The following is a 25,088-nucleotide window of genomic DNA, read 5'->3' as shown; positions in this document are numbered from 1 at the left end:
TTGATGTAAGTTGTTCATAATGGTCTGTAATGATCTTTTGTATTTCTGTTTTATCAGTTGTAATGTCTCCTTTTTATCTCTGATTCTATTCCATTGAGTTTTTCTTTTCATTAGTCTACCTAAAGATTTGTTGATCTTGTCTACCTTTTCAAAACAATATTTTCATTTGGTTGATCTTTCATATTTTTAGTCTCAATTTTATTTATTTTTGTTGCGATCTTTAGTATTTCTTCTTCCTATAATTTTGGGTTTGATTTATTCTTGCTTTTCTAGTTTCATGAGGTGCATCATTTTATTTGAAATCTTTCTACCTTTTTATATAGGCATTTATTTCTATAAACTACCCCTGTTAGTACTGCTACTGCTTTTGCTATATAACATAAATTTTGGTATGTTGTGTTTCTGTTTTTATTTGTTTTAAGAAATTCTTAAATTTTCTTTTTAATTTCGTTATTTACCCATTGGTTGTTCAGGAGCATGTTGTATTGGTGCATTTTCCAAAGTTCCTCGTTATTGATTTCTAGTTTTATTCCATTGTGGTCAAAAAAGATACTTGATGTGATTTTAATTTTTAAAAATGTGTTGAGACTTGTTTTGTGGCCTGACATATGGTCTATGCTGAAGAATGTTCCACGTGCTCATGAGAAGAATATACACACATTCTCCAGCTGTTGAATGACATGTTCTGTAAAAGTTAGGTTTATTTGCTCTAGAGTGTAGTTTAAGTCCAATGTTCCTTTGTTGATTTTCTCTTTGGATGATCCGTTCGGTGCTGAAAGTAGGGTGTTGAAGTCTCCTATTATTGAAATGCAGTCTGTCTCTCCCTTTAGATCTAGTATTTGCTCTGGTGTTGGGTGGATATATACTCATAATTGTTATACCTTCTTGCTGAATTGATCCTTTTATCATTATATAATAACCTCCTTTGTCTCTTTTTAGGATTTCTAATGTGAAGTCTACTTTAGCTGATAAAACTACAACTACTGCTGCTTTCTTTTGCTTTCCATTTGCATGGAATATCTTCATGTGTCCTTACGGGTGAGGTGAGTCTTTTGTAGGCAGCATATAGCTGGGTCTTTAAAACAATACCTCATTTAGCCGCTATGTATCTTTTAACTGCAGAATTTAATCCATTTACATTCTAGGTTATTATTGACACGTATGAACTTACTCTTGCCATTGTTAAAGTGTTTTCTAGTTGCTTTGTAGAGCCTTTGGTTCCTTCTTCCTCTCTTGCTTTCCTCTTTTGTGGCTTCACGGCTCTCTGTAGTAGCATATTTTGGTTCTTTTCCTTTTATCTTTTGTGTATCCATTACAGGCTTTTGCTTTGTGACTACCCTGTGGCTTACATAAAACATGTCATACTTATAACAGGTTAATTTAAGCTGATAACAGTTAATTTTGATTGCATACACAAACTTTTCACTCTAACTTCCTTTTCTCCCATGTTTGATGTTTTTGATGTCACACTTTACATCTTTTTATAATAACAAAAATAACATAAGTAATAATTTCATATAAAATAATATAAGTAAAAATAATAGGCCTCCTCAGCCACTCAAGCCTTTGCTGCTCCTCCAGAGAGGGACTTGCAAACATTCTAAGAATTTGCATGCCATAGACAAGGCCAGGAAGAACTGTGGCTGGATTCACAAGCCCTTCCCAGGCCTTACTGGGCATCCTTATCTGGTGCCCACACACAGGAAGTACTTAGAACATATTTTCTGGTGCCTCTGATGACAGGCACTGCTTTGGACTGGAGTGGAAAGTAGGGCACCAACCATCCCTGGGGCCTTCACTTTCTAGCCAGATGCAGTCCTCCCCCCAACCAGGGCTCTTAAGAAACTTTTTGGAGACTCATCGGGCCAACAGACCTATGCAACAAGGTACCCTTCTCAGGCTTTCATACCTGGCCCCATCTGAGCAGCCCCCAAGGCCTTCCTGACTACTGGCTCCCATCCAGGCTCTCCCCAGTTCCATGGTCCATTCAGATTTGTCCTGACCTCCACAGAGGGTTTAGATACAATTTTGCAGGGTGCCTCCTATGACCAATCTCCACTCAGTCCACCAGGTGGAAGGGATGCCCTCCCTGGCCTCCATGACTAGTTAGGGAATGTCTCAGCTAGCTAATTGGGAAAGAGAAACGTTTTAGGGAGTGCTGTATGCAGCTGTGCCCCACGCAAAGCTGTAGCCATGTCAGAGACCCTTCCCGGAGGCTCCCTGTCCAGCTTTGACTGATCTCTGTAGGAAATACAGACATTCCCACAGGGGAAGTGAGAAACTCTTGGAGGCATTGCTTGTATTTTTGTTTTCATGTAGTTCAAAGAATTATTTTAATTTCTGTTGAGATTTCTTTTTGACCCTTATGTTATTTAGACGTGTATTTCTGAATATCCAAGTATTTGGAGACTGCCCAGCTATCATTCTATTACTGGTTTGTATAATAGGTTCCAGTGTTTTTGGAGAGCATGTATGGCATGGTTTTTATACTTTGAAATGTGTTAAGGTGGGCTTTATGGCCCAGAATGTGGCCTATCTTGGTGAATGCTCCATGTGGGAGTGAAAAGAATATGTATTCTGCTGTTATTAGACTAAGCAGGCTATAGATGTGAATTACTTCCAGTTGTTTGATGATGCTGTTTAGTTCTACTATATTTTATTGATTTTCTATTTATTGGATCTCTCCATTTCTGATAGAGGGTGTTGATGTTTACAACTATGATTGTGAATTCTTTTATTTATCCTTGCAGTTCTATCAGTTTTTTGCCTCACGTATTTTAACACTCATGCTAGGTGCATACACATTAAGAATTGTTATATTTTCTCAGATAATTCACTTTTTGTTATCAAGCAGTGCCTATATTCATCCAGAATTATCTTTTCTCTCCGAAGTCTACTCTGTCTGAAAACTAATGTAGCTGCTTCAGCTTTATTTTAATTATTGTTAACCTTGTATATCTTTTTCCATTTCCTACTTCAAATCTATATGTCTTTGCATTTAAAGTGAGTTTCTTGTAAACAATGTATGGTTGAGTCTTTTTTGTGGGGGATCAACTCAGATGAACTCAGTCTTTAATTGGTGTATGTAGACCATTGATATTAAAGGTGATTACAGATGTAGTTAGATTGGTATTTATCATGTCTGTTATTATTCTCTATTTGTTGTCCTGTTTTTTTCTTCCTATTTTTGCCTTCCACTCTTTTCCTGCCTTTTGTGGTTTTAATTGAGCATTTTATATGGTTCCATTTTCTCTCCCATTTAAGCATGTAAATTCTTCCTTTCTTTTTACTTTTAAAAAACCTTTCTATTGGTTGCCTTAGATTTTGCAATGTACATTTAACATTAGTACAAGTCTACTTTCAAGTAATACTATATTGCTTTATGAGTAGTGCAAGTATTTTATAATAACAAACTATTTCTAACTCTTCCCTCCTATAGTTTATATCATTGCTATTATTCATTTCACTTATCAATAAATTACAAACATCTAATAACTATTGCTATCATTATTTTGAACAAATTATTTATTAGCTGCTATATCAATTGAAAATAAGAAAATGCAAAGTTTTTACTTCACATTCATATATTCATTTTTTATATTCTTCCTTTATGTAGATCCAAATATCTTACTTTTCTCTGAAGAACTTCTTTTAACTTATTCCAACATTTCTTGCATTGAGCAACAAATTGCCTCAATTTTTGTTTTCTACAAAAGTCTCTGCCAGGCACAGTAGCTCACACCTGTAATCCCAGCACTTTGGGAGGCCAAGGCAGGTAGATCACTTGAGGTCAGGAGTTCAAGACAAGCCTGGCCAACATGGTGAAAACCCACCTCTACTAAAAATACAAAAATTAGCTGGGCGTGGTGGCATGTGCCTATAATTCCAGCTACTCGGGAGGCTGAGGCAGAAGAATCACTTGAACCTGGGAGGCGGAGGTTGCAGTGAGCCAAGATCATGCCATTGCACTCTGCACCCCAGCCTGGGTGACAGAGTGAGACTCCATCTCAGAAAGAAAAAAAAAAGTATTTATTTCTCCTTCACTTTTGAAGAATATTTTGTCTAAAGCATTCATGGTATTGCACTATGATTCTAATTTGCATTCTCATGAATTTGCTGTTTTCATTTACTATTTCATCATGGACATCTTTCCATCTTAATACATATAAGTCTACCATGCTGAAGAAATAAACCAAAACATAAATTAACGGTATTGTATAGATGTACCAGAATTTTTTAAACCTGGCTCCTCTGAATGGCTATGTTTTCTTTATTTTTTGTTATTACAAGTAATGGTGAAATCAGTATTCTTACCATCACACATGTATTTGCAGCGATGTTCCCCACACCCATTTGTTGGTCATTTGACTTTGTCCTGGTATGTGCACAGATAAATTTTCTTTAAAATTTATGCTATCAAGTTAATCAATCATGTCCTTGATGGCTTTCGAGTTGTCTTTGTTGTATACATGCCTTTTAATTTTTATTTTAAGAGACAGCAGTCTATTTATGTTGCCCAGGCTGGTCTCAAACTACTGGCCTCAAGGGATCCTCTCGTCTCAACCTCCCAAGTCGCTAGGATTACAGGCGTGAAAAACCGTGACGGGCTCTATTCTATGCTTTAAAGATCTTCTCTGTTCAGAAATTTTAGAATGAAAGTGTTTTCAACAAAGCTTTCATGGTTGCAGTTTTTCATCCTATACCTGAGGGCGCGGTATTTTCTAAGTCCGCTTGCGCGGCTCTGGAAAGCCCGGCCTGGCAGGGCGCCCGACCCGCAGGCTCGCGGTTACATGTTCCACGGGCCAGACTGGGAGTCACGTGGGGAGTCTGTACCCTTCCCAGCAGCCAGTCGTCCCTTATGCTGCCGGGGACGCGTCGTGCTGACCCGGAGCTCCCAGAGGAGCCAGACGCGCTCCGCCCACCCAGGTCTGAGAAATGCGATCCGACATGGACTGCAGCCGTTTGCGCCGGTTGTCGGGCTCCACCTGGCGGCCGATGTTACGTATTGCACTTGTTCTCTGGAGCTCCCGCGAGAGAGAGAAGTGGCCGCTGTGCACCGGGTCGAGTTCCAGGATGTCCCCAGCGTTAGCAGGATTGTTCCGCCCGCTGGCAAAGCATTCGATCCCCATCTGTTCGTGGGAGCTTGGACCTGCAGCTCAAGCTAGGAGGAGGCTCTTGCCGCGCTCTTAGCCCTGGACGCTCTGTGGTGGGGCAACATGCGGGTCCACCAGCAACCCCCAGTGCCTGCCCCTCCAACACGAGACCTATCGGGGTCAACACGAACCATCTTGAAAGGGTGTTTGGAGGCCGCCCCGCGTGTGTCCCGATACCAGTACCTTCCATTTGACCCCATTTTCCTCAAGTTCTGCCTCAGAGGTGGGGACCGGCAGCTGTACCGGCGGAGGGGGCTCCACCCGTCTGGACTAGGTCCCGCGTGGGTCCGCATCATCAGACTTGCCTTTTCCCAGGCCCGCTTGGGAGGTGACAACGGACTGGAGAAGAACCAGGTGCCCCGGGGAGGGCGTCTCAGATTCTGTCTGTGTGGAGCAGGACCCTGACGCCACGGGGAGGTTCCTTATGTTTCTGGCCTCTTTCCACATACCTTAACCTCTTCCCAAATACTGGGAACCCCAGGGTTCATTTGGCTGCCGAAACTGTCCAAGCTCTAGGCTGCAGGCACCAACCTATTCCAGCATAGTTCTTTGCTCCAGGACACCTGGGCCGCTTTCCTGAGGGAAGAACATTCCCTTTATCAGGCAGAGATCCTGGCCACCCATGCGGTTCACAAGCTGTTCCTGCCAGAGCTGCCGGCACTCAGTCATCCTGGGCCATCAGGCTACTGAGTTCCGGGAGATGGTGAGTGCTCAGGGGGTGTGTGTGGCCAGAGGTGTCAGAGCCCAAAGTAGCTGGGAAGTAGCCAAAGGAAAGCCAAGTCCCCAGTCGTCTGATGCTAACCTCGAACTTCTCATCCTTCTCCTTCCTCCCGCATTGCTCCATCCAGGCATTCTTTAATCACAGCTGTGTTGGAGGCTGGGATTCCAGACCCAGCACTAACAGGGTACAGCCACAGCTGCAGCATCTCACAGTGACCTAGAGCCTGGCCCAGCTACGCAACTCAGGCAGCTCATCTAGCACAGCATCCCTGGGAAATGGCCACTGTAAGATTCACTTCGGATTAGGAACGGAGGCTCCAAAGGCACAAATGACTTGCCAAACATCAGGCAGAAGGATTAGAATTTAGGTCTGCCGGCCTCTAAAGCTGTCTCCCGAAGAATAGACCATCAACCAAGGAGACAGGTTATTTCCGGGTAATACAATGAAGTGACGTAACTACAAAGAAGGATGAGTGATCATGGTGGGGGCAGGATAAGGGGGGGCTCTCCCTGCATCTGTCTCTTCTCTTCCTCCTGCCCCCAGGCCTAGCCACTGAACACGCTCCTGGACCTTGACGTGCTGGGCTTCCATGTTGTCCTGTCTTGGCTCAGACACCACAGAAGGATCACTCCCCTTGCAGTGATAATGGAGTTCTTCATTACTAAAGTGTACAGTCATGAAATCCATTACTAACCCTGAGACTCTCGGGCAAGAGGTGACAGGTCAGCTAAGTGGGAGAACAGTAGCAAAGTACAATGGAATAAGACGGGGAGGCTTCCAATTAGAGAAGGTCAGTAAACACAGATACAAGCTGGGTGGCCTCCACACCTGTATTCAATCCCCCAAGGTAATGTGGGGAAGAAGACATCTGCAACTCAGTAAAAATCACATCTAAATCCTTAAAAAGGATTCTTCTCCTCTATACATTAGTCAAAACCCTCATGGGTACTTTATCCAGGTATGAACATAAAATAGTATTTTCTGCACATCTAATTAGCAATAATTCAGGACCATTACAATAGTCCAGGTGGCGAGGACCAGTGAGATCCTTTGATGCTTCTCTTGAAAAATGCACATGGTGCCATTTTTTGCAGCATTATTTGGCAATATGTATTAAGAAGCTGTAAAATGTTTACAGCCTTTGACCTACAAATCGTACCTCTGGGAATTTTTAGGAATATAATATTCAGAGATGCTGACAAAGACCTGTGTACAGAATGTTCGTTGTAAACCAGCTCTGTTCTATGCTTTAAAGAGCCCATTATTCACAATAGCTGAAAATTGGAAGCAACTTCCATGACCAATGAATAGGAAAAAAGTAAAGAAAATCATTGGGGTGGGGGGACTCTATAATAAAAATCATAATGCTTTCCAAATGTTTTAGAAAGAATGTTGATGCTATGGGGGAAATGAGGGAGCTTCCTAATGAAGCATATTAAACTTAATAGATCTCAAAATCGACTCTTGTTTTCACACTCAAATATGACTCTTCCTTTTCTTCTCTCAGTGAAAAGCACTGAGATGGGAAAAGTCCCCATCTTCTCCCAGTTTCTCAAGTCAAAAATCTAGAATTTGTTCTTGATTCTTTCCTTTCTCTCTCACTGGACAGCCACTGCTACAATCAGTCCTTCTGGGGCTGCTTTCAAATGAATACCTCTGGGCCATCCCCTTCCCTATATTCACCCTCCCCCTTCCTCGTCTTCCTCTCCTCCCTCTTCCTCCTTCCTTGTCCCTTATCTACTCCCTCCCCTCCTTGCCCTTCTCTTCATCTCCCTTCCCCTATTACTCCCTCCTCTCCCTATCTGCTCTTGTCCCTCCCCTTCCCACCCCACCTTACCCTGCCATCACTTCATTCTCACTAGGTCTCCTCTCTCAGAGATGACCCCAATGTCCTTCTGCTACTTGAGGGGCTCCCAGCTTCCTTCTTTAGCCCAGAGCCCCTTCTGTGCCCACAGCCAGAGGCCTCCCATGGAATGTAAGTCCTTCACTTACTCCCTGTTGGACTCCCCGCCAGTGGATTCCTTGCTACTTAGAGCAAAACACAAAGCTCTTCCCGTGGAACTGAGCTTCGACTGGTGGGGGACATGAGAGGCAGCCACTGGCCCAACCAGGCAAGGCCTAAAGCTCGCAGAAGAGAAATTCTCATTAGCAGAATTTTCAGTCGTTGGAGCTGAGCTGCGGGATGTTTGAGTGTGGAGACCTAGCACAAAATATACCAATGGGGTTCTGGTCCGAGTCTTCACTCCCCTACCATGCTCCCCACCTCTGTACTGTGTGCTCCTGTCACTCTAGCTTCCTTCTGCATGGAATGCCTCCTTTCTATTTTCTGTGGTCACGCCTCTGCACTGAGCCCCATGAGACTCACCAGCTTCAGAAGCTGCCCCGACACCTCTAGCAGTAGGCAGGTGTGTCATTTGCTGTCCATGCCCTTCCTTTGTACCTATAAGCTGGTGACTCTGTTCTGTAGATAGTTAGGTCCCTGTCTCATCTTCCCAGCCGGACTGTGAGGTGCTCATGGTGGGATCTATGTCTAATCCATCTCAGGGAGTCCTGTGGCGCTTGACCTAATGCCCGGCATGTGGGAATCCCAGAGAGGAAACAGCATGTGCAAAGGCTGGAGATCTGATGGCACCTGTGGCAATACGGAAGATTCCATGTGTGTAAAGGGCAACAAAACAGAGCAGTCTTAGATAAAATAAATATTCTTGAGTGTATACTGATATAAATAAATGATTAAATAAGTTAATGAATGAGGGAAAGGAGATACATTTCCCATGCAGGATTTCAAATGAATTATGTTTATATATTCCATCCCAAAGGAGAGTGAGAATAACTCCCCACTCCTTACGTGTGGGCTGCACACAGTGACTTATTCTCCAAAGAGGACAGTATGGAAGAGAGGGAAAAAGAGAAACTGCAGTGGAGAATCCTGACGAGCACTACATCTGCCAGATCTTTAGTGATGTCAGTCATCCCCTTTTTATATTCATAATTTTCTCTTTTTTCCCAATCAGTCCAGCTGGAGATTTGTCATTTTCATTGATTTTTCCCAAAGAACACGTTTTTGGATTCATTGATTTTTTTTCCTTTTTTTATTTCATTGATTCCCATTTTGATCTTTGTTATTCCTTTTCTGCTGGTTACTTTAGATTTAATTTGCTCTTCCTCATATATATTTTGAGACAGAGTCTTGCTCTGTTGCCCAGGCTGGAGTGCAGTGGCACAATCTTGGCTCACTGTGACCGCCACCTCGTGGGTTCAAGTGACTCTCCTGCCTCAGCCTCCCAAGTAGCGGGTTTACAGGCGCCAGCCACCATACCCAGCTAATTTTTGTATTTTTAGTAGAGACGGAGTTTCACCATGTTGGGCAGGCTGGTCTCAAACTCCCAACCTCAGGTGATCTGCCCACCTCGACCTTCCCCAAGTGTTAGGATTACAGGTGTGAGCCACTGCGCCTGGGTGATATTCTTAAATTAGAAACTGAGGTTGCTGATCTGAGACCCTTCTTCTTTTCTAATATAGTAATATCATAAATTTCCCTTCAGGTACTGCTTCAGTGACAACCGACAAATTCTATGTGGTTTTTCTATTTCCAATAACTTCAAATGACTTTCTAATATTCCTTTAGATTTCTTCTTTGACCTATGAGTTATTTAGAAGTGAGTTAATTTCTAAATATTTGGGGATTTTTAAAGGATCTTTCTGTTACTGGTTTTTAATTTTATTCCATTGTGGCCTGAGAACATACTTTGTAGTTCGATACTTTTTAATTTATTGAAGTTTTTAATGGGCTATAATGTGGTCTATCTCCGTAAATGTTCCGTGCACAGTTGAGAAAATGTGTATTTTGCTTTTATAGGGTGGAGTATTCTATAAATATAAATCAGGTCAAGTTGGTTGATGGTGTTGTTCAAGTCCAATACACTCTTGCTGATTTTCTGCCTATTTATTCTATGAAGTGTTGAGAGTGGGATTAAAATCTCTGATGGTTATCTCCATCTCTACCTATTATTACTTTTCTTCATACATTTTGAAGCTTTGTTATTGGGTACAAAAACACGTAGGTTTGTTATGTCTTCTTCATTAACTAACCACATTATCCCTAAGAAATAATCTCTTTAATCCCTGGTAATAGTCTTTGCTCTGAAGTCTATTTTGGCATTCGTATAGCCACCTCAGCTTTCTTTTGACTAGTCTTGGCATGGTATATCTTTTTCCATTCTCTTACATCTAACCTATTTGCATCTTTATATTTAAACTACATTTCTTGGCCAGGTGTGGTGGCTCACACCTGTAATCCCAGCACTTTGGGAGGCCAAGGCAGGTGGATCACCTGATTTCAGGAGTTTGAGACCAGCCTGGCCAAGATGGTGAAACTCCGTCTCTACTAAAAATACAAAAATTAGCTGGGTGTGGTGGCGGGGGCTTGTATTCCTAGCTATTTGGGAGGCTGAGGCAGGAGAATCACTTGAACCCGGGAGGCAGAGGTTGCAGTGAGATCGCACCGTTGCACTCCATTGCACTCCAGCCTGGGCAACAAGAACAAAACTCTGTCTCCAAAAATAAGTAAATAGATAAAGTACATTTCTTGTAAGCAAAATACAATCAACTTTTAAAAAAAATGCAATCTGACAACCTGTCTTCTAAATGAATTTAAGTGTAATGTAATTCCTAATATGGTTGAGTCTCTTATGTTGCTATTGTTTTCTACTCATCCCATCTGTCCTTTATTCTCTTTTATGTCTTTTTCTGTCTCCTTTTGGATTTACACAGTATATTTTTATGATTCCATTTGATCTCTCTTGTTAGTTTAATAGCTATAATCTTTTGGTTTGTAACCTTAGTGGTGGCTTCAGGGTTTACAGTGTACATCTTTAACTGATCACGGCCGACCTTCAGGTGGCAGTAGATCACATCAGGTACAGTTTAAGAATCTGAGAATAGTAAACTTCTCCCCTTTTAGTCTTTAAGCTCTTATTGTCATCCATTTTACTTTTACATATATTATAAACTGCATATTACTTTATTTTCTAAACAATTATCTTTTAGAGAAATTTAAATAATAGTAAAGTGTATATCCATGTTGTTACTATTTCTGGTATAGATACACGATGTTACTATTTCTGGTGTAGATCATTTCTTTGTGTGGATCCAGATTTATTGTTATGGGATCCTTGGGGTGTTACTTCATCAGCCAAAAGCCTCTATGGCCAGTGACGCCTTTGCCCGAGTTTTGCTCTGGATCGCTGGTCTTGTTCCACCCACTCAGCCTGGCAGGCTGTGCTCAGTTCCCACTATGAGCCTGGATCACATGTCTGCCAAGGGTGAGCCAGGCACAGAGCAGCAAGTGGTGTGTGAGCAAGCGTGGGGTCCGGCCACTGCACACAGCCAGGCATGCCAGCTGAGGAGGGATAGGCGATGGGCAGGCAGCTTCAGGCACTGGCATGGGTGCCAACTCCATGCAAGGCTGCAGCTAGACCAGGCATACCATAAGCAGCTTCCACGGCTGACACCAGGGAATGTGGTGGTGCCCAGAACCTTGGAGATGCCAGGAACCCACAGAGCCCTAAACAGGGTGTCACAGCCCTGGCTCAGGGGGTTCCTAGGTCTGGGCTCCCTGAAGAGCCGCAGCTCTTCTCTTCTTCTCTCTTCTCATTGCCTGCAATGTGACAAACAAGGGGCATGTTTCAGCGCTGTTTGTGTTATAGCTATTTTAGCTCACCATTCAGTAGGTCTCCAGTTCTTGCCCTGCGACCAGGAAGAATGACATATGCAGACAAGTGGAAGGTGAACAAGATGAAGAGGAGCTTTACTGAGAGATAAGACAGCTCAGAGGAGACCCACAGTGGGTAGCTCCTCTCCATAGCCAGGGTGTCCTGTTGAGTACTGAGCTCTCAGCAGACAGGGCAGCTCCTCTCTGCAGGCGGGTCATCCTGTTGTCTCTTCAGCTCTCAGCAGAGAGGGTAGCTCCTCCCTGAAGACTGGTGGCCCACCCCCAAGGCTTCAGCCCCACCCCAGCTTGCAGGTGAGGCTCATTGGGAACCTGCCCCCCTCCACCCAAGAGCCTGTTTGCCTCCTGTCATTGTTCATGGCACCCAGGTTATTCATGCCAAGGAGTACCTGCAGGCCAGTGCCAGGCTGTCCTCAGCCCCACTTCAGCCTCCTTCCCATGCTTGTCAGCCTCCACAGTCCAAAGGGGGCCAAGGGGCTGGCATGTCAGCACTACCCCAAGCATGCACACGTGCAGCTGGGATGCGAAAGTGCTGAGAGAGAGACAGTGCCCCAGGTTGTGATCTGTGACGGGAGCAGATGCTAACAGTGAGGAGAACACAGACAGTGGGAGCAGGCACTTCCTAGCCTGCAGGGACAGGGGTGCCTTCCTGGGCCCCCAAGAATACAGAGATTCCTGGGTCCACAGCTGCAGCTTGGGTGGCTGCAGCTGCACTTGGGAGGGCGGGGCTCCTGCCTACTCTTGGCTCCCAAGAGCACAGGAGTGCCCTGGTAGCAGCCACAGCTTGGGTGGCTGCAGTTGCGCCTGGGAAGCTCCCACTCTACCAACTTTCTGGCTCCATAAAGGACACAGCCCTGGCCATACCACTGGTCTGCATTTTCCCCTTAGTGGCAGCAGGCAAGGTGCAGGTGGCTGGTGGCCTCAGCCAACCCTGCACAAACAAACCCAATGCTCCTGGGGCCACCCCACGAGTCCTGGCTGCGCTATCAGCTCATAGGCTCCTGAGACGTGGCAGACAGTGAGGTTGAAGGTGCAGCGGAGGTTCCGGGCCTGCAGCGGGTCCTGCCCAGTTGTGCAAGGGTCGGGGTGGTGCAGTCAGCTGCCTCAGGGATGTAGGGCACAGGGGCCACTGCCACTGCTGCTCCCACAGCCGCTCCTGCCACCACCACTTGTGCCTCCACACTGCAGCTGGCGTGATAACAGTGGCTGCTCCAGATGGCATACCGCTGCCATTAGTATCGTTTTCCTTATGCCTGAAGGACATCCCTTAACTTTTCTTATAGTGCAGGTCTGCAGGTAGTAAAGTCGTTCAGCTTTTTCGAGTCTGAAAACTTCTTTATTTCTTCATCTATTATTCTCTTTTTGATGACCGTTAGTTAAACCAATCCATTGAACTTTCAATTTCAATTACGATACTTTTCATTTCGTTTCTACTTGGTACTTTTCCCAATCTATTTGGTTATTTTCATGCTCAAGTTATTTCAACTCCTTTGTTTCTTTAAGTATAAAACACACTTTGTACTGTCTTTGGTAACTTGACCGTCTTAAGTTTTTGCAGGCCTGCTCCTTCTGTCCATTGTTTCTGCTGGCTCTTGCTGATTTTACATTTGTGATTTTTTATTGTGAACTTATATTCCTTGAAAGTATCTCAGAGTTCCTCCACAGACAATCCATTTTGCATCTGTCAGTCACCTAGAAGGCACCAAAAAGCTGATATTGCTTTAAATTTGAAGCTTGAGACATTTTAGACCACTCAGGTTGTGTGAACAAACCAGTTAAAGGGATATATATATATATATATATACATAAAACTCTCAGGGGAGACGTTTTCTCTCAGGATACCCAATGTTCCTCACTGTTCCTAGGGAAGCAGGGGTCAAGGGCAGCATACAGGGGGAGGCGGACAGGTTTATTCGTAGTTCACCCTTACACTATGTCTGTCCTTTTGGATCTCACTTTATGATGTCTCCTCTTAGCCCCTCCCACTTGGGCAGGCCCTCAGCTTTGTCTGCTGTTCTGCTGCCCCTTTTCCAACTCAGGCTGTGAAAAACAGCAAAGTTTAGTTTGACAGGCAAAAATCTTAAGGGTGAAAGGTGGCATCAGTGCCTTAGTTACTTCTTTGGGTTTCACTTCCATTTTAAAACTTTTTTAGCTTTTCGGAACTCTTATTTTGTAGCTCATTGACACATTTTTAAGAGGTTCTTGATATGTATTCCAGAAGCCTTAGTTGTTTTCAGCTGGTCCTTATCAGCCCTACTGTTGGAAATAAAATTCTTTCAACTTGTTCTTTAGCAATGTACACGCTCCATAGAGCTCTCGCTGATCCTGAGGCAATAGGGTAAGAACACCACTTAGGAATCAGGCTGGCCTGAGATCAAGTCTCGGATCCACCAGCAGTGTGACATCAGTGCCTCGGTTTCTTTATAGGGTTGGTGATATGGTTTGGCTCTGAGTCCCCAGCCAAATGTCATGTTGAATTGTAATTTCCAATGTTGGAGGAGGACCCTGGTGGGAAGTTATTGAATCATTGGGGTGGACATCCCCCTTGCTGTTCTTGTGATAGAGCTGTCATGAGACCTGGTTGTTTAATACTGTATAGTAACTTCCCCTGTGCTCCTGCTGTCCATATGAAGATATGCTTCCTTCCGTTTCACCTTCCACCATGATTGTAAGTTTCCTGAGGCCTCCTCAGCCATGCTTCCTGTACAGCTTGTGGAACCATGAGCCAACTAAACCTTTTTTTCTTTATAAATTACCCAGTCTCAAGTAGTTCTTTATAGCAATGTGAGAACAAAGTAATACAGAAAATTGGTACCAGAGAAGTAGGGCATTGCTACAAAGATACCTGAAACTGTGGAAGCGACTTTGGAACTGGGTAATAGGCAGAGGTTGGAACAGTTTGGAAGGCTTATAAGAAGACACGAAGATGATGGCTGGGTATGGTAGCTCATGCCTGTAATCCCAGCACTTTGGGAGAGTGAGATAGGTGGATCATTTGAGGTCAGGGGTTCAAAGCCAGCCAGGCCAACATGGTGAAACTCTGTCTCTACTAAAAATACAAAAAAAAATTAGGCGGGTATCATGGCACATGCCTGTAATCCCAGCTACTCAGGAAGCTGAGGTAGGAGGATCATTTGAACCCTGGAGGCAGAGGTTGCAGTGAGCCAAGATTGTGCCACTGCACTCCAGCCTGGATAACAGAGTGAGACTCCATCTAAAAAAAACAAAAACAAAAACAAAAACAAAACAAAACAAAAAAAACAGAAGACAGGAAGAAAAGTTTGGAACTTCCTAGAGACTTGCTGAATGGTTGTGACCGAAATACTCATATAGTGATATGGACAGTGAAATCTAGGCTGAGGTGGTCTCAGATGGAGGTGAGGAACTTATTGGGAACTGGAGTTTGCAGTCACTCTTGCTATGTTTTAGCAAGGAGACTGGTGGCATTGTGCTCCTACTCTAGGAATCTGTGGAACTTCAAACTTGAGATGATTTAGGGCATCTGGCAGAAGAAATTTCTAAATTTCTAAATAGCAAAGCATTCAAGAGATAACTTGGCTGCTTCTAACAGCATATGCTCACATGCATTCACAAACAGATGGTCTGAAATTGGAACTCATATTTAAAAGGGAAGCAGAGCATAAAAGATTGGAAAATTTGCAGCCTGACCATGTGGTAGAAAAGAAAAACCAAATTTCTGGGAAGAAATTCAACTCAGCTGCAGGAATTTGCATAAGTAAAGAGGAGCAGAATGTGACTAGCCAAGACAATGGGGAAAATGCCTCCAGGGCATTTCAGAGATCTTCACAGTAGCCCTTCCCATCACAGGCCTAGGCCTGAAAGATTAGGAGGGAAAAATGGTTTCATGGCCTAGACCCAGGACCCCACTGTCGTGTACAGCCTCGGGACATGTCACCGTGAATCCCAGCTGCTCCAGCTCCAGCTGTGGCTAAAAGGGCCCCAGATACATCTCAGGCCACTGCATCAGAGGGTGCAGCCATAAGAAGCCTTTGTGGCTTCCATGTGGTTTTAAGCTTGCAGGTGCAAGGAAGGCAAGAGTTGAGGCTTGGGAGTTTCCACCTAGATTTTAAAGGTTGTATGATAATGCCTGGATGTCCAGGAGGAAGTCTGCTGTAGGGTCAGAGCCCTCATGGAGAGCCTTTACTAAAGCAGTCTGGAGGCAAAATGTGGGTTTGGAGGCCCCACTCAATGTCCCCACTGGGGCACTGCCTAGTGGAGCTGTGAGAAGAGGGCCACTGTCCTGCAGGCCAGAGAATGGTAGATCCACTGAAAGCCTTCACTGTGTGCCTGGAAAAGCCACAGGCACTCAATGCCAGCCCATGAAAGCAGTCATTAGGGCTGTACCCTGCAGAGCCATGGGGCAGAGCTGCCCAAGGCCTTGGGATCCCACCCCTTGCATCAGTGTTGCCTGGATGCACACCATGAGCAGTAATGGGAAAATTCTTATTGAAAAAGGCAAGAACAAATCAGCCCAGTGAGACTGCACATTGCACTCCTTCCCGGGATGGAAGAATTGAACAATGATAGGATCTTCTACATTTTGGTTTTTACTTTTACTGACTCATGGGCAGTGGCCAATTGCCTGGCCATGTGACCAGGCAGAGGGGCAATCGCAAACTGGGCTGAGAAAGGATGCCCACATGGAGCACAGCACTGCAGGAATTTAAAGGGCACACTAAAGTAGGTCATGTCAATGCCCACCTGAAGAACCCCTCCCAGGATCAGTGATCAGATCTGGTAGGTAGATATCCTGGTGACCTTGAGGTGGCCACCTGGGCTTAACAAAGGAGTGGACACAGGGGAGCTGCAGCCATGCAGGGATGGGCTGCTCAGCAACACGTCCCTCCTCCACCCTCAGAGGCACCAAATGCCAACAAGAACTGTCCTATCTGACAGCAGGAAGACAGAGACCGCAGGTGGCTATGGGGCAGATTCCCAGTGGGAAGGCACCACTCAATAGCTAACAAGTAGATTATACCAGACTGAAGCCAGTATCCCTGGGAGGCTATAATGGGTCCTGACACATACTCTGGACTGGGCTTTGCATAGTCATTAGATTCAAATGCCAAAAATACTATAAAAGAACTGGAACAGATGATAAGACATCAACTTGGACCACCAAGTTTTATTTCTTCAGACCAAAGAACACATTTACGGCCCACAGTGTCCTATAATGGACATACCATGTTGCATATTGTCTTCAACTCCTAGGGCTGCCATAACAAAGTGCCACAAACCATGTGGCTGACTTACAAAACAAAATGCACTGTCTCACAGTTCTGGAGACTAGAAGTCTGAGATCAAGTTCTTGGCAGGGCTGGTTCCTTCTGAGGGCTGTGAGAAAGAATCTAATCCACACTTCTCTCCTAGCTTCTGGTGGTTTGCTGGCAATCTTTGGCATTCCTGGGCTTGTGGAATTCTGCCTTCATCTTCATATGGCATATCCCCTGTGTTATCTCTGTGCACAAATTTCCCTTTTTTATAAAGACACAAATCATATTGGATTGGGGGCCCACCCTATTACAGCATGACCTCATCTTAACTAATTAAATTAACAACAACCCCATTTCCAAATAAGGTCATGTTCTTAGGTACTAGGGGTTCAGAGTTCAGCGTATGAATTTTTTATTTAGGGTAACATATATCCCTTTTTTCAGTTTTTATTGTGTTAAAACACACATAAAATTTACCATCTTAACCATTTTAAGTGTGCAATTCAGTGCTATTAAATACATTGATAATGTTGTACAAGTATCCCCACAACCCATCTGCAAAACTCTCTTCATCTTGTAAAACTGAAATGATATTTATTAAAACCTAACTCCTACCCCCTCCTCCCAGCCCCTGGCAACCACCATTCTACCTTCTGTCTATGAAGTTGAATATTCTAGGCCCCTCATTTAAATGGAATCATGCAGTATTTGTTTTTGTGACTGGCTTATTTCACCTAGCATAATGTACTCAAGGTGCATCCATGTTATAGCATATGTCAGAATTTTCTTCCTTTTGGAAGCTGAGTAATATTCCACTGTATGTATGTATATGTCAGATTTTGTTTTTCCATTCATCCCTCAATGAATGCTTAGATTATTTCCACTTTTGGCTATTGTGGCTAATGCTGCTATGAACATGGGTGTACAGATATCTCTTTGAGACCCTGCTTTCAATTATTTTGGTATTCCACCCAGAAGTGGAAATGCTGGATCATAGGGTAATTCTGTTTCTAATTTCTTGAGGAATCACCATACTGTTTTCCATACTAGATGTACAGTTTTATATTCCCACCAACAGGAATATAAGCATTCCAAACATGAATTTTGTGGGAACATATTTCAAACCATAGCAGTCACCAAAAGCTCAAGCAACTAAACAAAAAATAGATCAGTTCGATTTCATTAAAAACTTTTGTGTTTCAAAGTTGACATGGTTTGGCTGTGTCCCCACCCAAATCTCATCTTGAGTTGTAACTCCCAGAATTCTCATGTGTTGTGGGAGGAACCCAGTGGAAGGTCACTGAATTATGGGGGCAGGTCTTTCTTGTGCTGTTCTCATGATAGTGAATGAGTCTCACGAGATCTGATGATTTTAAAAATTAGAGTTTCCCTGCACAAGCTCTCTCTTTGCCTGCTGCCATCCATGTAAGACGTGACTTGCTCCTCCTTGCCTTTCATCTTTCGCCATGATTGTGTGATCTCCCCAGCCACATGGAACTGTGAGTCCAATAAACCTCCTTCTTCTGTAAATTGTCCAGTCTCAGGTATGTCTTTATCAGCAGCATGAAAACAGACTAATACAAAGGTTACATAAGAAAATAAGGATAACCACAGAATGGGACAAAAACTTACAAGTTCTATATCTGATAAGGAACACATGTTCCAGACAATATAACCACTCTTACAACTCAATAAAAACACAACTCAATTTAAAAATGGGCAAAAGATGAATAGACATTTCTTCAAAAAGATGAAAAATGGCCAATAAGCATATGAGAAGGTGCTCAATAACATTCGTTATTAGGGAAATGCAAATCAAAACACAATGATACACCACTTCACCCCACTGAGATAACTAAATTCAAAAGACAATAAGAAGTGTCAGCAAAAATGGGAAACTGGATGAGAACCTTCATTCAATGCTGAGGGAATGTAAAATCTTATGTCTGTTTTGGAAAATATTTTGGTAGTTTCTCGAAAGTTAAAACAGAGTTATCATATGATCCAGTAATTCCATTCCAAGGTATATACTTAAAAGAAATGAAACCACACAAAAACGTATACCTGAATGTTCACAGCAGCATTATTTATCATAGCCAAAGAGGAAACAAGACCATCCAAGCCAGCCCTGCCTCGGAACCTGACAAAGTTAAATGGAAGCCTACAGAGCTGAGCCGCGTTTCCATGGGAGACATTTTGGTCATTCCAGGTGATGATGAACTACACCAATTGTAAGAGGCTGAGAAGAACCTCAGGAATGTGCCAGCATCTTTTGACTTTTATTTTGGGGGGCTGCATCTACTACCACAACATGCAATATGGGTAACACTGGCATGGCTGGTTAGATTTGATTACCTCATGCAATTAAGTCATGTGATAATACTGATAGTGATGATCAAATGTATTGGGAGATTGAGTTAAAGTCTTCTCAGGATGTAATACCAATGGAAAGTGAGTCTTTAGAAGAACTATATGTAGTTAACCATCACCTAATTTCCAGATGAATAGTTCTGCACAGGTCATATAAGATACAAACAGCAGTAGATCAAGGGGGAGGATGATCTTGGGGACTCCTGAAATATACTGTAAATAACCCAGATATCCTCCAGTAAATAAATGGATATACAAATGTGGTATACATACATATGTACATACAATGGAACATTATTCAGCCATAAACAGGAATGAAGTTCTGATACAGGCTACACAAGGAATGAACCTCAATAAACCATAGAATCCTGCTAAGTGAAAGAAGCCAGTCAGAAAAGACCAGATATTGGATGCCACATTTATATAAAATGTCCAGAATAGGCAAATCTAGAGACAGAAAGCAGATTCATGGTTGTCAGGGGTTGAGGGAAGGAGGAAATGAGGAGTGATTAAGTGAATTAATGCACGTTAACACCTTAAACTTCGGGCAACTGCCCAATCACACAGACTGTGCAGTCTCATTCATGGGTTACATGACAAAACAAAGAGAAAAGCCTGGGTAGAAATACCAACATGTATGTTATGAAAAATATAACACCTAAATAAATGGAGAAACTATGTTCCTTAATGAGCAAATTCAATATTATAAGGTTGCCAATTCTCCCATAGTTTCTCAAAAGTTGCAATGTAATGCAATTTTAATCCAAATGGCATGGTTATCTAGACAAGAAAAAAACTGATTGTAAAATTTATATGAAATAATAAAGGTATGAGAATTGCAAGGAAAATTTTCAAATGGAAAATTATTACGGGAGAAAGGAGTGTGGAGACCTCGCTCTGTATGGTAGAAGTCAAAGACAGCTACCATCAATTCTTTCCCTTCCTCAACACACGTTGCTTCTCAAGAGGTGAGGAATAGCTCCCCTCCCCTTGAATCTGGCTGCCTTGCAACTTGCTTGATCTATAGAATATGACAGAAATTCCATTCTGGGAATTCTACTATTGGATTTTTTTTTCTTTTTTTTCTTTTTTTTTTTTTGAGACGGAGTCTCACTCTGTGGCCAGGCTGGAGTGCAGTGGTGCAATCTCGGCTCACTGCAACCTCCGCCTCCCAGGTTCTAGAGATTCTCCTGTCTCAGCCTCCTGAGTAGTTGGGACTACCGGCACACACCACCATGCCCAACTAAGTTTTTATTTTTATTTTTTTATTAGAGACGGGTTTCACTATGTTGGCCAGGATGGTCTCGATCTCATGACCTCGTGATCTGCCTGCCTTGGCCTCCCAAAGTGCTGGGATTCCATGCGTGAGCCATCGCGCCTGGCCCAATTTTTTTTTTTTTTTTTAAACTGAAGCCTCTATTTCAGTCTCTTGGTAGCCTTGCTCCTGGGAAGCTCTTCCTTGAATCTAGTCACCATTCTATTCCACCAGGCCACATATGTCTTCTCCAGGCAACAGCCAACATCAATTGTCAGCTGTGTAGGTGAGTTTCAGATGACTGTGGCCCCAGCTAATGTTTGACTGTAGCACATGTGAGAGGCCCCATGCAGAACCACCCAGAACCATGGAGAGCAGTCACCCTGCAGAACCATGAGTAAGTTAAGCTTAGGGGTGGTTAATTACGCAGAAATAAGTAAACAGAGCACTCTACCAGGTATTAAAGATTATTACAAAGATTATGTAATTAAAACAATACAGAACAGACCAGGGTTGACTACAAGATCAATGGGACAGAATAAAGTTACATATCCAATGCCCGCTGCTGACCACAGGGATTTGTCACAGATCTCATCACTTAGAAACCCTACAGCGGTTTCCCTGTTCACCTTCCAGTCACCACTACACCTTGGCTCCTTTTAGCACTCCTCCCTAGTTTATCACTATATGAAATTGCTTTATCTCTTGTATTGTCTGTCACCTGCCACCATAATGTGAATTTCTAGACCTCCATAGCATGCAAAGCTCTAGAACAGTTCTTAGAACACAGAAGGTGCTTGACAAATATTTTCTGAAAGAAAAAGAAGATACTTCAATATCTCAGTTTACTAATGAGGTGGGGCTACCATATGGCTGCCTGAACAAATACAGCTTGACATTCACCTTCCTGCTAGTGATTGAAGTGTATTAACTTGTGTAATCACACAACTACCCTATGGGGTAGGTGCCCTTATTTCTCCATTTAGCAGAGAGGGGCTAAGTATCTTAACCAAGGTCACACGGCTTTCAAGTGCCAGAGCCAGGACTCAGATCTACACAGGTCTGGATCCAGAGCCCCCAATCTAACCTCTTAACCTCTCTGCTTTACTGGGCTAAACCTTCACCACCTATCATATGGAAAAAGAAATTCAATAGAAAGTTATATGGAAAAAATACAACTCTGTGTTAATATTAGAAAATCCATAGTAACATGTAGAATGAGGAAGCTTCCTCAAGCCCAACTATATAAGTCAGATCGGTTGAAAAAATAAAACTAACAAATTTTTACATGTCAAAATATGCAATATTTGAAAATCAAAGGCTAATATCTTCAAATAGGCAAAGATTTATTAATACTCCTTTGACACACAAACAGGAAGTGAGAAAATGGGCAACTGACACAAATCGATAATTAACTGTGAGGATATAGGTGGTGGAGTCTCTCCTAATCCTCTATTCTTGGAGGTCTGGATGCCCGCCATTCGCCTATGGGAAGAACAGAGACAGTCATGGAAAACAGCATTTAATCTAGAAAGGACCACAATGAGGTCAAAGGGCGGTCTCAGGGCAGTCTTAAGAGCTCCCCAACCCCAAAGAACTGGCAAGGACTCTCCAGGTGCTCGTAAGCGACTGCTGCCCAACTCCCATCACGAACTCAGAAGACGTGTCATTTTCTGAAATTTTCATGACTTCTAAGACACTAGTTATTGGGGAAAACTTTAAATTATTTAAATAATGAGAGGCGAATAACATTGCTAAACTCATGAATACTCTGTATTTAAAACCTCCACTGGCGATCAGGGCACATAGAATCTCTACTACTGATCCCTGACGCTAGCCATCCCCCAACCCGTCGACCCACGGACCCCAGCCCTGACCCCACCTCCTCCCAGCATCTTACACAAGGATTCTCACCACACTCCCCAGAGACTCGCCTGCCCAGTGCCCCTCTCTAACCTCATATAGCTCAGGTCTCTGACCCAGAGACAGCATCACCGACCTCTCCTACTACCTATTTCCAGATTAGAGTCCCTGATCCCAGAGCCATTGTCTAAAATAACTAGCTCTTACAATTACGTCCACTTCAGGAACCGCCCTGTGATGTCAGAACTTTGAGGCCGCTCGGCCAGGGCTGCACATGCTCAGTGAGGCCGGCGCCCGCCAGTAACAAACATGGCTCCCTAAAGCCGCTCAGGCTCAAGAGCAACATGGAGGCCTGCACTTAATCGCTCCTCTCCGGGGGCGGCCATACTGAGGGGGCATCTCTTCCGTGCAGGCAGGCTGTCCTGGGGACCTCAGAGATTCTCTCCAGCGGCAGAGGAAAATGGGCAATGGGTGGATTCGGGTCCAGATTCTGGCAGGAGGGAGTTTGGGATCGAGATCTGGAAAAAAGCACTAGACTGGAAGAGGACGCGATGGAGTCGGAGCCGCTGGCGGCGACAAAAACCAGAGGCTGGGGAAGGTGCCGGTGGGAGGCAAGGCGCGGATGGACTTTACCTGCGCACGCGTCGCAGCCATCTCCGCGCACAGTGGTGGCCACCGCTGCTGGTGCTGAATTGTCGGCGCGTGCCGGGCGCTCCGCTGGGACCGGGGTTGCTCGCCCTGAGTCTCAGCTTTCTCATCTGTACGGTTGGGACAAGTACAGTAACCGTCGCCCGTCAAGACGGGCCAGGGCTGTCGCGAGGGTCCACGCCTTAGAGCAGGCACCTATTTTGTGCAGGGCCCTGAGATGGGGTCTGACTCAGTTCCTGCGGAGAACTTCACCGGTGACCCAGTCAGTGCCCTTCAGTTAAAGACCACCAGGAGCACACTTGTAATTAAATATAATTACATTGCAGCAAGGAATGGGGTGCTATGGGTCATCTCAGTGGGAGGAGTTAGAGAGAAACTGTTATACGATTTGGGCTTTAATTGGTTGATTTCGGATAGGATCTCAGAAAGTGAAGACTTTAGATTGGATGCCGTCAGAAAGCAGGAGCAATATTATTATTAAGTATTTTGTGGGTGGCATCAAGACCTTGTTTTTTATCTGCACTTAGACAACATTATAAAGTGCGCTTGTTTTTGTTTGCACTTATCACGGTCTCAGATTAACCTTCTGAAGTTGATATTATTTTGTGAGATTGTTTATGTCCAACAGGAAAACCAAATGTCCTGGCCATGAGCATCAGACCAGCGTGTAATAACATTAAGGCCTAACTCTGACCCAAATATTGATAGAATTGAAGTTAGAAATAGTTCTACAGTAATAGAGTCTTCAATACTCCATTTAAAATAATGCATAGAAGCTGGACGTGGTGGCTCATGCCTTTAATCTCAGCCACCTGGGAGGCTGCGGCAGGTGGATTGCTTGAGGTCAGGAGTTCGAGACCAGCCTGGGCCTTTTGGCCTGTCTCGGCTTTTAACATACCTTCTTCACTCAGCTTAATCATTTCTCACTTCTGATTTATAATAAGAGCTGTGTGACTCTTACTTTCACTTGAACACATAGAGGCCTTTATAGAGTTATTAATTGGCCTATTTCAGTATTGCTGTGTCTCAGAAAACAGGGAGACCTGAGGAGAGGGGGAGATGGAGGAAGGGCAGATCGATGGAACCATTCGAAAACACATATGTATCAATTAAGCTCGTTGTCTTTTGGAGCACGGCTTGTGATGCCCCAAAAACAATGACAATAGTAATATCAATGATCACTGATAACAGATCACCATAACAGATATAATAATAACAAAACATTTGAAATATTGCAGGAATTACAAAAATGTAACACAGAGGTACAAAATAAGCACATGCTATCAGAAAAGTGGCACTGGTAGACTTGCTTGATGTAGGGTTGCCACAAACCTTCAACCTGTAAAAACTGCAATATCTGAGAAGCATAATAAAGTAAAGTGCAATAAAACAAGGTAAGCTTGTATATGTATGCATGCACACACCAATACACATCCACCTATCCACACACATATCTTTGTACAAACAAATCCTGTATTTTCAATTCCAACAATACATCATTTGTACCTTAAAAATATCTGTCATTCTTGTAGTGTCCTTTTCTGTCTTTGTTATCAGGGTAATGCTGGCCTCATAAAAAAATGTTTGGAAGTGTTCCCTCCTCTTCAACTTTTGGAAGAGTTTGTGAAGAAATGGTATTAATTCTTCTTTAAACATTTGGTAGAATTCTCCACTAAGCTATCTGGTCTTGGATTTTCCTTTTTCAGGAGCTTTTTGACTACGGACTCAATATTTTTACTCATTATTTATCTGTTTTTATTTTCTATTTCTTCATGTTTCAGCCTTAGTGGATGTATGTTTCTAGAAATTTCTCTAAGTTAAACAATTTGTTGACACATAGTTGTTTAGAGTAGACTATTATTATCCTTTGTATTTCTATGGTACCAATTTTAATATCTCCATTTTTGTTGTAATTTTATTTACTTGAGATTTCTTTTTTCTTAGCCTAGTGAAAGGTTGGTCAATTTTTATTATCTTTTCAAAAAATCAGCTCTTTGTTTCATTGATCTTTTCTATTGTTTTTCTAGTCTATTTCATTTATTTCTGCTATGATCTTTGTTATTTCCTTCTTCTAATTTTGGGCTTGATTTTTTTTCTATTTTTTGAGGTTTGA

At 43.3% G+C, this 25,088-nt stretch overlaps 1 protein-coding gene across 1 annotated transcript; it reads left to right on the top strand.

Moving 5' to 3' along the window:
* The first annotated feature begins 20,314 nt into the window (after positions 1–20,314).
* On the top strand, positions 20,315–23,362 carry LOC129044586 (uncharacterized protein FLJ76381). Its single transcript, XM_063650443.1, has one exon. The coding sequence runs from the start codon at positions 22,795–22,797 to the stop codon at positions 23,254–23,256; it is 462 nt and encodes a 153-aa protein (XP_063506513.1). The 5' UTR covers positions 20,315–22,794; the 3' UTR covers positions 23,257–23,362.
* The last annotated feature ends 1,726 nt before the right edge of the window (positions 23,363–25,088 follow it).

Source organism: Pongo pygmaeus, chromosome 13 (assembly GCF_028885625.2).
Source record: "Pongo pygmaeus isolate AG05252 chromosome 13, NHGRI_mPonPyg2-v2.0_pri, whole genome shotgun sequence".
In the NCBI taxonomy this organism is placed as follows: domain Eukaryota; kingdom Metazoa; phylum Chordata; class Mammalia; order Primates; family Hominidae; genus Pongo; species Pongo pygmaeus.
This window is presented reverse-complemented; position numbering and strand designations above follow the sequence as displayed.

Coding starts and splice junctions, on each gene's coding strand:
- LOC129044586 (XM_063650443.1), top strand. CDS start 22,795: ATGGGTGGATTCGGGTCCAGATTCTGGCAGGAGGGAGTTTGGGATCGA.